Genomic DNA, 12,782 nt, shown 5'->3' on the forward strand with positions numbered 1-12,782 from the left:
GTCCAGCGAAGGGCCACAAAGATGATCAAAACGTTGGACATAAAAGGAGAGGCTGAGAGAGCTGGGATTGTTTAGCCTGAAGAGGAGTGGCTCAGGGAGGATTTGATCAATGTTTGTAAATATCTGATGGGAGGATGTAAAGAAGGTGGAGCTGACTCTTTTGACCCAGTCAAAAGGACAAGAGGCAATGGGCACAAACTGAAACACAGCATAAGAGTATCTGAGCATGAAAAAACTCTTTCACTGTGAAGGTGGTTTAACACTGGAACAGGTTGCCCAGAGAAGTTGTAGAGTCTCCCTCCTTGGAGACATTCAAAACCATTCAGGGCAAGATCCTGAGCAACCTAGCTGACCCTGCTTTGAGCAGGGTGGTTGGACTAGACAATCTCCAGAGGTCCCTTCCAACCTCAACCAGTCTGTGATATTGCAACCTGATAGCAGAGTCATTTTGTTCTTTGTCTTGAATAATGACATGCTGCTTGTTATGCAATGATAATTTGCAAAAGAACAAGGAGGCAGGACCTAAGGAGAAGGTCTGGTAGTTTGGGCAATTAGCTACAAGGTGGTCACCCATCTCATAGAGTAGAGTTGGTCTGTGGGACTGAGAGCTCTCTGAAATGCTCCTGCTTTCCTGAGAGTGAGGGAAGTGCCGACTGGGACTTTGGGAGTAGTGTGATGGGACGGGAGTCCTACCAGGAAGATTCCTGTGGAACTTGTTGATCATTCTCCAGGGAAACTTCTGGGTGAAACTCATTTCCTATGTCTGGTAGAAGGAGAAGGGAGCTGCACTGAATACATCTCCAAAGGAAAGGGAAGTCTCAGGGCTAAGCTGGAGAAGTATCTCAAACTTGACCTCTAGCTACCCCTGAGAGAAGACCTCTTCAGGAAACAAAAGCAACTCTGGTTGTTGAGTAAGGGCTACTGCTTAATGATGATTAATTTTAAACTCAGGGTACCGTTCCGTGGGGCTGATTCCAAGCTCCCTATAAGGTAGGAAATTATGTTGTCGTTGGAAATAATAGAAAACTCCCAAGGATTGCTTTGGTCCGAAGGCCAGATAAGAAAGCAAATGTTTCAAATCTTAATGCTGTAAATAAATGACGAGTTAAAATTAATCCCTTGACTTATGTGAGTGGCCCTCATCCAATGACTTTGTGTGTGCTCTGATAAGGTATATTCCAGTGATGACTTCCAACAAAGCATATTATTATATTAACTCTGGGAATGCAAACGTTAACTGATATCTGCCAGTAATGGAAGTGGGACTTATTCTTTGATTCTTTACTTAGTCACCAGCTCCTTCAGGTAATGCTGTACTTCTCCCTGTTCTGGTTGTACAGAAGAAGTGAAAGCTTTTCCTTTTGGACTTGTTTCACAGCCTTCAAAGGCTATTTTTTCCTCTGTTTTGTTGCTCTTTTGGAAATGGTAAAAATCAAGAGTTTAAAATATCATTAAATGAAGACATACATTATGATTCTGACCACTCTTCTAGTGGCATACAATGTTTCTTTGTAAAGCTATTTGCAGGATTGCTTAACGTGTTGCTTTTACAGTGTACCTGTGTATATATACAAAATGACTCCAGCTGCAGGAACACTTAGAATTCTGTATTTGAAGTCTGCAGGAGCCTCTCTTCTTCATTCTACTCTCCTCGTTTTCAGCCCCGTGCTAGGCACATCTCTCGATTCAAAGATCAAGACTATTTTAAACATAGGATTTTAGTCAGGTCGTTATTTCCTGTTTCGTGCGTGTGCAGTATTTTTTGTTTTCCTCTATGCATTGTATCCAGAACACCGTGATGCTGGATAACGCTTGCATATGCTTTCAGACTCTGATCTTCAGCGCTGTCAAAGTATTTTGGTTACTAATTGTCAGAGGCAGTACCTTTCTTATACCTCTTGGCTTCTCTAAGTCTAGTCTTCCAGATCCCAGCTGCTACTTTTCTTAGGGTGTAATGGAAAATAATCTTGTCTCTTTGGCCAAGTTTTGAGTTACAGCTCCCCTGTACAAATGCTGATTACCTTAGCACAAGTCTGGCCACAGTAACCAGTTCGAATGAATTAAAATTTTTCTAGAATAAAACTTTTAAGAGACTCAGTCTGGAAAGAAAAAATTCTTGGATCTTTTTACAGCTCCATCTTTCATAGGTTTCTATTGAGTTTCTATTCTTAAGGGATCCTCTTCTCTCATCCTTCTTCTGAAGAGCACTTTTGCCATTATTTTGAGTTGTAGCTCCATGCCTGGCAAATCAACTCTGGTTTTGTGCATAGAACCACAAACTGTCCTGAATCCCGTCCCCTCTCACCAAGGGTATCTGAAGTGACTGTTTTGCCTTCCTGTTTGTTTTAAACATAGCCCATTCTTAAGATAGATCAAAGCTTTCATATGCAGGGTTCTCAAAGCTTAGGATACGGTAGCTCCTCCTCACTGCTCACATTTTATAAAGTCTGTAATAGCATTACATCTGAGTATTCACAAATTCCTATAGTGTGTTTCTCATTGAGTGACTGTACAAATAAATATAGGAATGCTGGAAGCTTAAGGAAAAATGTATAAAGTAGCTACAGGTTAGCTTTCAGTGAGCTTACACATAAACTGTAATTAACTGTTAATTAACAGTTTTTTAGCAGTAGGGAATCTGAAAGAAGAAACTTAGTAGTCAGTATTCTGAAATGAGGAATCTAACTACAAAATTTGTCCTGTAGAGAGTTGGACCAGATGACCTCCAGAAATTCCTTCAACCTAAATGATTCTATGATCGTATGAAAAATAAGGACCTTGTCCCATCCAGCTGGCGATCAAATTATAGGCCAGAAACAACAGGTGGATACAGAGTATAAAACTGTTAAGAGCCAATTATAATGTAGAAGGGAAAATCTAGAGAGAAATTAGGTCTAAAGCATGAACCAGGCTATAAGCCTGGAAGACAGCTGCGAGGTTGATACTGAAGAGGGGTATGGATGCCAGGACAGTCTAGAGTAAAATAAAACCGTGTCTGTCTTTGGCTGCCTGCTGATGACAAAAAAGATGCCAAGATTTTAGCTTGCATTAGGAGTTGATGACTGTAGTGCAGTGAGTCATGAGATAAATATATATTTGTTGATAAAATTACCCGCAAAGAGAAAGAGGACTGATGAAAATTGGAGAGTGGATCTTTCATTCAATATGCTAATGACAGTCCAAGAGATAGGAGAATGAGATGACAGTCATACTAGTGAAGAGAGGAGATTTTTAAGTCCACTGTAGACTGTGATAAAGGCTAAAGAAGCCAAGACTGGAATATTAATTCTGAACTTCTACAAGGAAAGAAAATTGGAAAGAAACCTTGACAAAAGTAGTTTCAATGAAGTGCAAGAAGGCAAAGAAGAACGTGAGTATGTAATAGAACTAAGGAAGGGAAATCCCAGGTGTTCATTGCAGACTTCAGGGAACTTGGAGGTGGAAAGAAGTGGAGAGACAAATGGGATTAAAGGAATAGTAAAACGTGTGCAACTAATGTGTGATTATATTGTAAGGAGTAAGAAATGGAAGTGAGAAGAAACGGAAAGGAAGGGAATAAACATCAGGGAATCCAAAAGAGATTAAATCATTGGAGTAGTGGAGTAATTCATTTATGGTGATGCTATTTTTAATGTGTATCCTTTTTCCTTAAATTTACCCCAAATATCATTTTTGTTCTTCCTAAATGCAAAGAAAGAGCGCATCACAGTTACTATATCCATTTTTTGCCATATCCATACAGCTTTCAAAACCTACATATTACTACAAGGATTTGTGTTCTGGCTGCAGGTTTTTTAATCCGTATGCATGTTTATACAGTTTATATAGAAAGATAGTCGAGATAGATGGTCACAATTCTGAAGTAAACAGATATTTATCTTGAGACTAGCAACTCTTGTTTCTGATGGTAAAAAATATAGTATGGCTATTAATCTAGCAAGCGAGTTCTAAGTTTGAGAAGTTGGAATCAAATTTCAATGCCATTTTATGAGGCTCCTTCAGAGTAGTGGATCACTCTCATGTGAGCATCCCATTCATCCATTTTGAAAAACAATACTTGAGAGAGATATTACGTGCTCAAAGTACCTTATGGTAAGATGCTGGCATACAACAAATGCAGTCTGAGAAAAATTTTGTTTCTCTGAACAGGATCAAAGGCTGCAGACATTAAATGACAGATGAAAGATTTTATATTTAAGTAATACCATTAATTATATGCTCTTCCAGTAAAGAAGGCCAATCAAAACCTATTGAAATCAACAGGAGGGTTCATCCAGAGCCTCTTTATAAATTTGCATGTATGTGAATGCTGAACGCTTGCTAACATTGGTAAGCTTGTAACGAAGGTTTGGCTTTTTGTGGAATATGGGTATGTTGCGTTATCTGCTAAAAGCAGAGGCAATCTCAACCTGCAACAGTTGTATTTTTGACTGACAGTAAATATCTGGTCTGTCGCCCACTATTTCTTTGCTATTCATGGGGTGGCACAGTAAGAAGAGAAAGAAAACAACTACAGAGACTATGATGAGTTTTAGATCAAATTTCTAGCAGTTCTCAAAGCGCGATTACAATCTCACGTGCCTCAGGAAAAAAAAAAAGCTTAAAGGACAGAAAAACACTTTTCAATTGCCTTACTGCGATACTTGCACGACCTAGATTGGTAACTATTACTTTGGTTCCAAAAGAGCAAAGCCCGGGAGCTGTTTCAAGTCTACACGTCCACAGTTTATTGGCGGCCCCTTTGTCTCTTCTTTAGTCCCCCTGCTGGATAAATTCGGCCGTTTCACCTTTCCCTCGTCCTTCGCCGTCTCCTTACCCGCGCAGCTTTCTTCTGAAGCCGGGGCTACAGGGCAGCGCACGACCGAGGCGGAGCTGGGCGTCCTACCGGCCCCTCAGGGAAAGGCGCGGCGGGAGGGCTTGACGCCGTCCCCTCGCGGGGACGCAAAATGAGTGGGAAAAAAAACGATGAAAAGAGAACACGGCCCTCGAAAATCCGCCATATTCCTGCCGTCCAGCACATGCGCACCCCGCCTTCCCCCCACGGGGTACCCCCCGGCGCGATACGCCCCTCCTGCCGGCCCCCACTCCCTCCCGGCTTCGGCGAGGCGCCGGTTGGGACCAGCGGCCGTTGAGGGCGGAGGCGCGCAGCCTCCGCGTGGCGGCGGGGGAGAGGGCCTGCCCGGCCCGGCCCCGCCCCCTGGCGCTGCGGCCCCGCCCCCGCCAGCTCGGCCCTGGCGGGTTCGTGCGTCGCCGCGCGGCGCTCCGTGCCCCTTCCCTTCCCGCCCTCACGTGCGGCCTGCCGGCGGGGCTGCCTCCGCCTCAGTGCGCCTGCGCCGCCCACCCGGCCGCGGCGGGCGGGGGAGACGGGGCTTGTTGTGAAGCGGCGGGGAAGCACGTGAAGGGCGCAACGTCATCATAAACACTCGTAGCCAACATGGCGGCGCCTCCGAGCGGCAAGGTAACGGGGGTGGGCAGGGAGCGCTGCGCCGCGCCGCGCCGCGCCGCACCGGGGGCGGGGGGGGAGAGGGGTTTCCGCCGGCTTCCCCGCGCGGTTGGCCGCGGGGGGTCGCTGTGCCCCTCGCTGCGGTCGGGCCGCGAGAAGGGGCGGCGGTTTTGCTCGCTGGCCGCGGTGTGCGCCCCGGGGGTGGGGGGGGCGCCCTTCACGGGGCTGTGGGGCCTGGTGGTGGCGGCGGCGGTGGTGGTGGCGGGAGGCCCCGCGGCCTTCTGCGCCGCCGTGGCGTGAAGCGGGGAGGGGGGGGGTGTCGCGGCGCGACTGCGGCCCGCCTTGGGGCGGGCGAGGCGACGCAGCGCAGCGCCCTCCGGCCCGAGCCCCCCCCCCCCCCCCCCCCCGGTGCCCGGGCCTCAGGGGAGACCGCTGCCCGCCGGAGGCAGGGCTTTGAAGCTGGGGTTGAGAAATGAGGTTTGTCTCCTTGGCCGTGTGCTCCTGAGGTGCTGGTTGACGTTACTGGCCGAAATTTTCCTTAAGCCTGCGCTTAAGTAGCGTGCGTGTGCCCGCCCCGGGGTAGATGCAAAGCACTGTCTGGCGGATCGTTTCCTTAACGTAGAAGTACGCTGCGGATCCTTGCCCAGTCTTTTCGAATGAACCCGCAGAACTTGACCAGGAAAAACTCAGGAGCTGGTCTTCATTCAAATGTCTGTTCTGCTTGGAGGTCACGCGAGGGGACATATTGCCCCCTTCTCACCTCCCCTCCCCGAAATAAATCTGAGCTGTATCCTTATGGTTTTATTGTACCGGTATTTCTATTCAATGTTTCAGTCTTCTAAAACAGTTACTGTATAACACCCAGGCTCCTGGGCAGGTGGATCCTGTAAGATTTACTATTGTAGTATAATGTCTGACTGTACCTAGCCAGTGTTAGAGTATGACCAGTTCACTTTTTCCATTAAATGACAGTAAATGATTGTTTCAGCTCATGCTGAATTCAGCTTATTGCATACATTCTCTTTTGCTATGTCTGTACTTTTCAGAGGATGCTGGAGTGCCTCAAGCTAGTGAGAGAATTCAGTAGATATTTCTGTGATAGAGTTTACACAGGGACTGGCTTGGTAAGCCAGTTCCTGGTATCCTCTGTTTTAATCAGAAGTGGAATGGGTAATCTGCTCATCTGGAGTTGTTACAACTTTAAAATGTTATAAGCAGAGTTTTTGACAGCTCTTAGGTGCTGTAGATGTAATGAGGGTTCTGCTGTCCTCCCACCTGTTTCCAGCTATGCAAATCGAGTTTGCATGTCAGCAAAGAAAAGTTACTGTTCTGTTTCTTCTCTGTTGAGTACTGAAAATGAAACAAGTTACTTTCGACTTCTTAATGCAGGGATACTGTTTTTATTAAGAAATATGTTCCTAGAAAGCCTTAAGAATAGGCTTTGAAGTCTTACTGCTGTTTCAATTCTAACCTAAATGAAACTTATGGTTTTGTCCATTATAAACTCAGTCTAGCAGTTTATTGGCTGTTGATAAGTATTTTCATTTCCCATAATTAATTTTCACGTTGCTTTTCTCGGGAACTTTTTTTCTTTTTGGAGGCATGTGTGGGAAACAGAAAATGAAAACTGGACTAATATTGATGTAGGCAGCTTTAACATAGATGTCCACTTTTCTAATGGTTAAAACATCTGAATCTTTCCATTTCATAACCGGAGTGGTGACAGACAATGACCACCATGAATTTCCAGGATTTTTTTTACTCTTAAATAACACTTTTCAGGTGTAGTTCACTTGTTTCTTTATCGGCTGTTAAGAACAAATTAGAAGAAGTTTACACATTGTTAATATAACTGATTTATTTTTCCCCCCCATGTTTTAGGCTCATGTATAGCTTAAGTAGAAAACGAAGCCGCGTGATTCTACGTTACTCTGAGAAGATCAATAGTTCTCAGTTTGCAGACCCCCTAAACTTTTTTGAGTGGAGGTATGGATCCCTGTAAAGCAATGAAAGCCTAATGACAGTTGCTAGCGTTCTCAGGAAGGTGTTCTAAGATGTACTGCGTCTTGAATTTCTTGCCTTTTTTCCTAAGATGAGTGCCCAAGGCACTCAACCTGTTTCCCTCCTCTGTCTGTTCTTCCTGTTCAGATTCCGCTAGCCCTGCCTCTTGCCCTCATAGAAAGGTGAGGAAACTGTTAACTGCTTTTCTAGGTTTTATTTCGTGCATCTCCTAGAACTGACCTGCAGGCCCCTAAACTATATTAGTTTTAGCCTCTTATATAACTATGTTAACGTGGATTAGTTGTTTGTAAATTTAATATATATTCTTTGTTCCTATTTAAGAAGTCTGTTTGGCCTGGGACTTTTATAAGTTTCTAAGGTGTTGCGAAACTTTTCCAAGTATGCCACATCCAGAACACTGATGCAACTTGTTAACTTCTGATTCAGCAACATATTTGTATTCTTCGAGTGTTTAAATTATGGCATCTTACAAAGTAAAAACATTTGATAGAACAACATGACAGTTCTGTTTTCTAACAGAAGTGGCTGGCCTGATCTGGAGTTTCACTGGTATTGATAGGAGAAGATCCATCTTTCTCTAACTCTCCCCTTGCTGTGCGCTACCCTTGTACTTGCTTGGGTTCTCATTTGATATCTCAGGGATTTGATTTAGCAAGCTGAAACAATACAAAATTGTTTGCACTTATTTTTGGCAGGGTTAATATTTTGCTGGTTTAGGGAGTGAGATGGATGACAGTTGCTGTTTTGGATGTCATCACGATGCTAGATGCGCTTGTGAACTAGTGAAACTTCAAGTGAAGTGTAACAGTGAAACATGGTGTAAATTGGTTCAGACCCCGGTGTTCTCACTTAAGACGTTACAGACTATGGGTGTCCTAATTTAATTCCTCTTTTGCCTCTGGCTGTGCAGTGTTGTAATGATGTGTTTCAGGTGGTAAACTTTTGAAAGAGTAGTAGCTGTTAGCTTGTGGGGTTCTTTAGTTTCATTTAGCAACCTTTGTTGCATGCTATTACTTTTTGCAAAATATTGCACAAGATAATTCCCATGGAATGCTCATGGCACTGTGTTAAGTAGTTGGGATAGATTGTCTCAGATTTCATGAAATCTTGTTTTTCAATGCACCATGTTAGGTTATGTTTTTGTTATATTTTCACCCAGGTCCTCCTACCCTTCTAATGTCTTTTTTTTTAGTATAGTTCCCAGATGTTCCAAAAATCAGTGTATTCACAACTCGATTATTCCATATCATCTTCTCTTTTTGTCTTGCTGTGATTTCAGCTTCATACGTTACCGGTGTATGAACTGTAAATTTAGTCACGCCATTGTGACTGTATATACTAGTTTCCTTAGTTTTTTGGCTTATTTATTTTTCTTGTTGTTGCAAATTTTAGAAGTTGCTCGTATCCCAGAAGGTTCTTTTTGGTATTTTTCTCTGTACGGTTAACTCAGTTTCAGAAAATTTAAGTTAACGCAGTGGAGTTCTGGTTCATGACTCATATTCTTTGTTAGTGACCATCTGCACTACAGCAGTGTGAGCTTCGGTTTTTTGCCCTTTCTTAGAGCTGCCAGATTTTTCTGCGAGTAGCTTGGCAGTAAGGTCTTTCATTTTCAGTGCTTTTAATGGCATGCATCAAAACAGGTATATTTTATCTCCTTCTGTTGCTTAGCAAAGGTCAGTTAGTTTTTCTTATTTCAGAGAACCTCCTGTGGGCTTCACCCATAAAACAGAGAACAGTATTAGAAAATGAGGTAAAAAGTTGTGTGTGGGGAGAAGTATAAACTTTAATTTTAGTCTGTCATGCTTGTCTGGCTTACTCCTACTCTTATAGCTGGCTTAAAGATGGTAATGACTTCTGTGCTTGTGTTTTTGAAGTTTGGCGTATCTTCGGCCTATCCGTTGTTAGATCTTTCTCAAATTACTAATTGATGTGAGCTGTCGGAGAAGATACTTTCACTTGCCTATAAAGTTTAGTCTAAGCTCAGATGTTTGGCCAGTGTAATTTCAGCAATTAGGAGTGTTCAAATAATATTAGTGCTGTGAAACATAACTTTTTTTATTGTTGTCTATTTTTTTTAATATCTTATCCGGACTATGAAATGTGGTTTGCATAATTAGATTTGCATCCTTTAGGTAGGTCATTGGCACAGATAACAGCAGAAGGTTATTTTGGATGTACGTATAGCCCACTAACTACTCCTCTCAAGACTAGACGGGCCAGAAATTTCACTGTGTTAGGAAAAAGGTTGAGCCATCAGCTCAGCAAATAAAAGGCATACAAGGTTTTATATTTTTATTAAAGCTCAAATTAGGTTCTTATTTGTTACTGCATTTAGAACTGTGGTAGTTAGATATGAGGTCCAAAGTTCCTGCAGAACTTCGACTTTTTTCTTTTGTTTGAATAAGTGTTGCAATAGTCGAATATGAGCTGATGCATTCCCAAGTAAAAGCAATATTTGAAAACTCTTGCATCAATTTTTAACTTTTTAATAGAGTTTTGAGCGAAATAGTCAATGGGTCTTGTTTTCGTTCTATAGAGCTGGAACAGTAAATGCAGCGTGAGCTCTGTTTGCAGACTGCAAGCTCGGGAAAGACCTATGAACGTAAACTTCTTATGTATGTGTTATTTCAAAGTTGAAAATTTAAAATCTTTAAAGCTGTTACTTAAATCGTACAAACATCCTTATTTTTCTTACTTTTACCATCATTTCTTTTCCTAAAAAAGAATTGCCAACTGAGTGTTCTTGAGACATCTTTCCTTAGACGGTCATATCTACGGTTTAAAGCATTCAAGGAACTTAAGGATATCATAGGTGGGTGGATAAATCTGGATTTGGTTACTCTTACTGTACTGTCATATCAAGGAAATTAGTTTGCATAGAACTAGCTTTAAGTTAGTAAGATGTCTGAAAACCTTTCAGTTATGATGATATATGTCCAGGTAAAAGACTGAAGTTTCAGTTATGTTTAGCCTGTGGTACTTTGCATCTTCGTTTGCCTTTTCTGTTGTGCTTGTAATTTAATGTGTTTCTATCAAACTTTTTTTTGTTTGCTTTTCATTTGTATTTTCGTTGTGGGTCTGCCTTCAGTGTATGTAATAGATATTTGCTGACCTGCCCAAAGATGCACCGATCCTCAGGGTTAAGTGCTATGTAGAAAAAACCAAAACCACCATTATCTAAGTCAGTGTAGTTAGGCCTTTTAGGGGTGGACAACTTCTTCAGCCCCAAGCTTCTAAGCAACATATGCTGTTTTGCTTCCTTGGGGCTCTGTTTCTGTGACCAGTTACTCAGCTATGCAGAGCAGCGGTGTCTTACTGCAGGCCGTGAGGATGGCTGGCTGGCTGAAGGGCCTGAGCGATACCTTGGCGTGTGGACCTTGGCCTGTGGATTAAAATCTTAGAGGCATGTCAGTTCATCGGGCTGCTGGTGCTATGCACTTACTAATAACACAAACGTGTCTTTTTTTTTTTTTTTTTTTTCATGGTGAGATTATTAATGTTGTAGACTTACAGGAAGTAAGAGTGATCACTCTAATCATATGAAAATAAAATGAAAGATTGAGCTTGACGCCCTACTCCTTCTCACTTTTGAAAAAAAGATCATAATGAAATATTTAAAATAACAAATAGTACGGAAAAAGATAAACCAGCACTTTGTTTTCTTGTCTAATAATACAAGAAGGATATTCGAGTAACTGAACAGGTGACTTTCTTAGAACTGCTAAGTTCTTTCACACCTTGAATAATGAAGATATTTCAAATTGTAGGTAACTTTTTGGCTGCAGTGAAAGAGAACAAGATTTAAAGGACAATGTAACACTTGCCTACAGTGATCCTTGACTGATCACTGATGCTGATACGGGTTTTGGTAGGTTTATAACATCTCGTGTTTCGGGGGTTACGATAACTTTAATTGCTAATAATAGGGCAACAGGAGCTCATTATGCTACCCTGCTTGTATCTAGTTCCTTCTCTTGTCTGCTGTCCAAGACACGACTACACAGATTTTTTTTTTTTTCGGTTGCACACCTTCTACAAGTTTTAAGTATTTTAACAGTGCTCCTGATCATCTTCCCACCTTTGCTACCTGTTCTCCCTTGCCTTCTCTCGAGACACCCATCTACATGTTCTACAGTAACCTCGTTAGGCAAGAGGCAGTGTATGCTGTTGCCTGTCTTTGAAATGTCTCTGTTCGCTTGGCTGCCTAAGAGGTGTATGTGTTCTGACTGGCTGGTCGCTGGGCTGCTGAGGCAGTGAGCAGGTATCTTTGTGGGTCATGTGTTGTGCTGAGTAGAGCTAAACAACGTTTGACTACCACGTAAAATTGTATTGTAGGTAGTTGTCTCCTGATGGATGGCATTTGATGCAAATATAGCTTTTAGTATGCTAACTTCTCATTTGATAGGTTCTTTATTATTTATTACTCGTATGTGTAATCTAATGTTACTTTATCCATTTTAATTGACTTGCTTGCCGTTTCTGTAATACCAGAAAACAAAAAGCAACTGCAAATAAAATCTTATTGTAACATGTGCTATAAAAGTACGTAATAGCATTTTTGAATTTTAATCTTGCTAACTAACATCATGTGAAATACAGCCCACTGTAGCTAATCTTCAGGTGCTACCACTATAAAATCATATTCTCAAAATTCTGTAATCTAATTATCTTATAAAGTGTGGTTAAACAGAGCAACTCAGTGTTTCACATAATTCAAAGATGGAAGCTTTCAAAATGTTCTGCCGTGTGATAAGTGTTAAGGCACTTCGTAGATATTCTTCTGTAAGTTTAGCGCCCTATCTTTCTTTGAGTTACTTTTTTTTTTCCTCAGCGATTTAAAAAACCGCACTTTTTAAGGTCAGTTGTATTAATGCTTGGTAACAGTTGGAGGAGTTACTACAAGATTGGCCCTGTTATTGGGTAAGAATAAATCCCAACAGTTTGGCCTTCTCACCCTTTGAACTTGGAGAAGTTTCTTTGTAGAGTAATGGGGAAAGGAAAGTGAACTGCCTTGTGGAAAATCCTCTGTTTACAGATGCCCTCTAAACTTTGAAGAATGCTCTTGTTACTTTGATTTCATCACCTTTTTCAGTGGGCACAGGGCAGAGAGAAGGAACTGTTAGGGCTATGCGGAGTAATATAGAATTGTTCAGTTACGCACCATCTAATGTGGCATTGGGAGCATTTTTTCAGAAGTCTGTGCTTCTGAAAGATTAATGGATTGAAAATAATAAAAACATTACATTGTCTGTAGTAGGGATGGAAGAACTTTGACATGGAAGAACTAGTATAATATACTAGACAAAGTGCTTCTAGA

General features: G+C 42.0%; 1 protein-coding gene across 1 annotated transcript in view; it reads left to right on the forward strand.

The window, feature by feature from the left end:
* Positions 1 to 5,189: 5,189 nt before the first annotated feature.
* Positions 5,190 to 12,782, forward strand: part of TBC1D15 (TBC1 domain family member 15) — a 34,321-nt gene continuing 26,728 nt past the window's right edge. The window contains exon 1 of the mRNA XM_068935743.1: positions 5,190 to 5,458. Coding sequence (XP_068791844.1) covers positions 5,435 to 5,458 — 24 coding nt within the window. The 5' untranslated portion in view covers positions 5,190 to 5,434. The remainder of the gene's footprint in view (positions 5,459 to 12,782) is intronic.

The sequence above is a fragment of the Struthio camelus genome, chromosome 1 (genome assembly GCF_040807025.1).
Source record: "Struthio camelus isolate bStrCam1 chromosome 1, bStrCam1.hap1, whole genome shotgun sequence".
Taxonomy (NCBI): domain Eukaryota; kingdom Metazoa; phylum Chordata; class Aves; order Struthioniformes; family Struthionidae; genus Struthio; species Struthio camelus.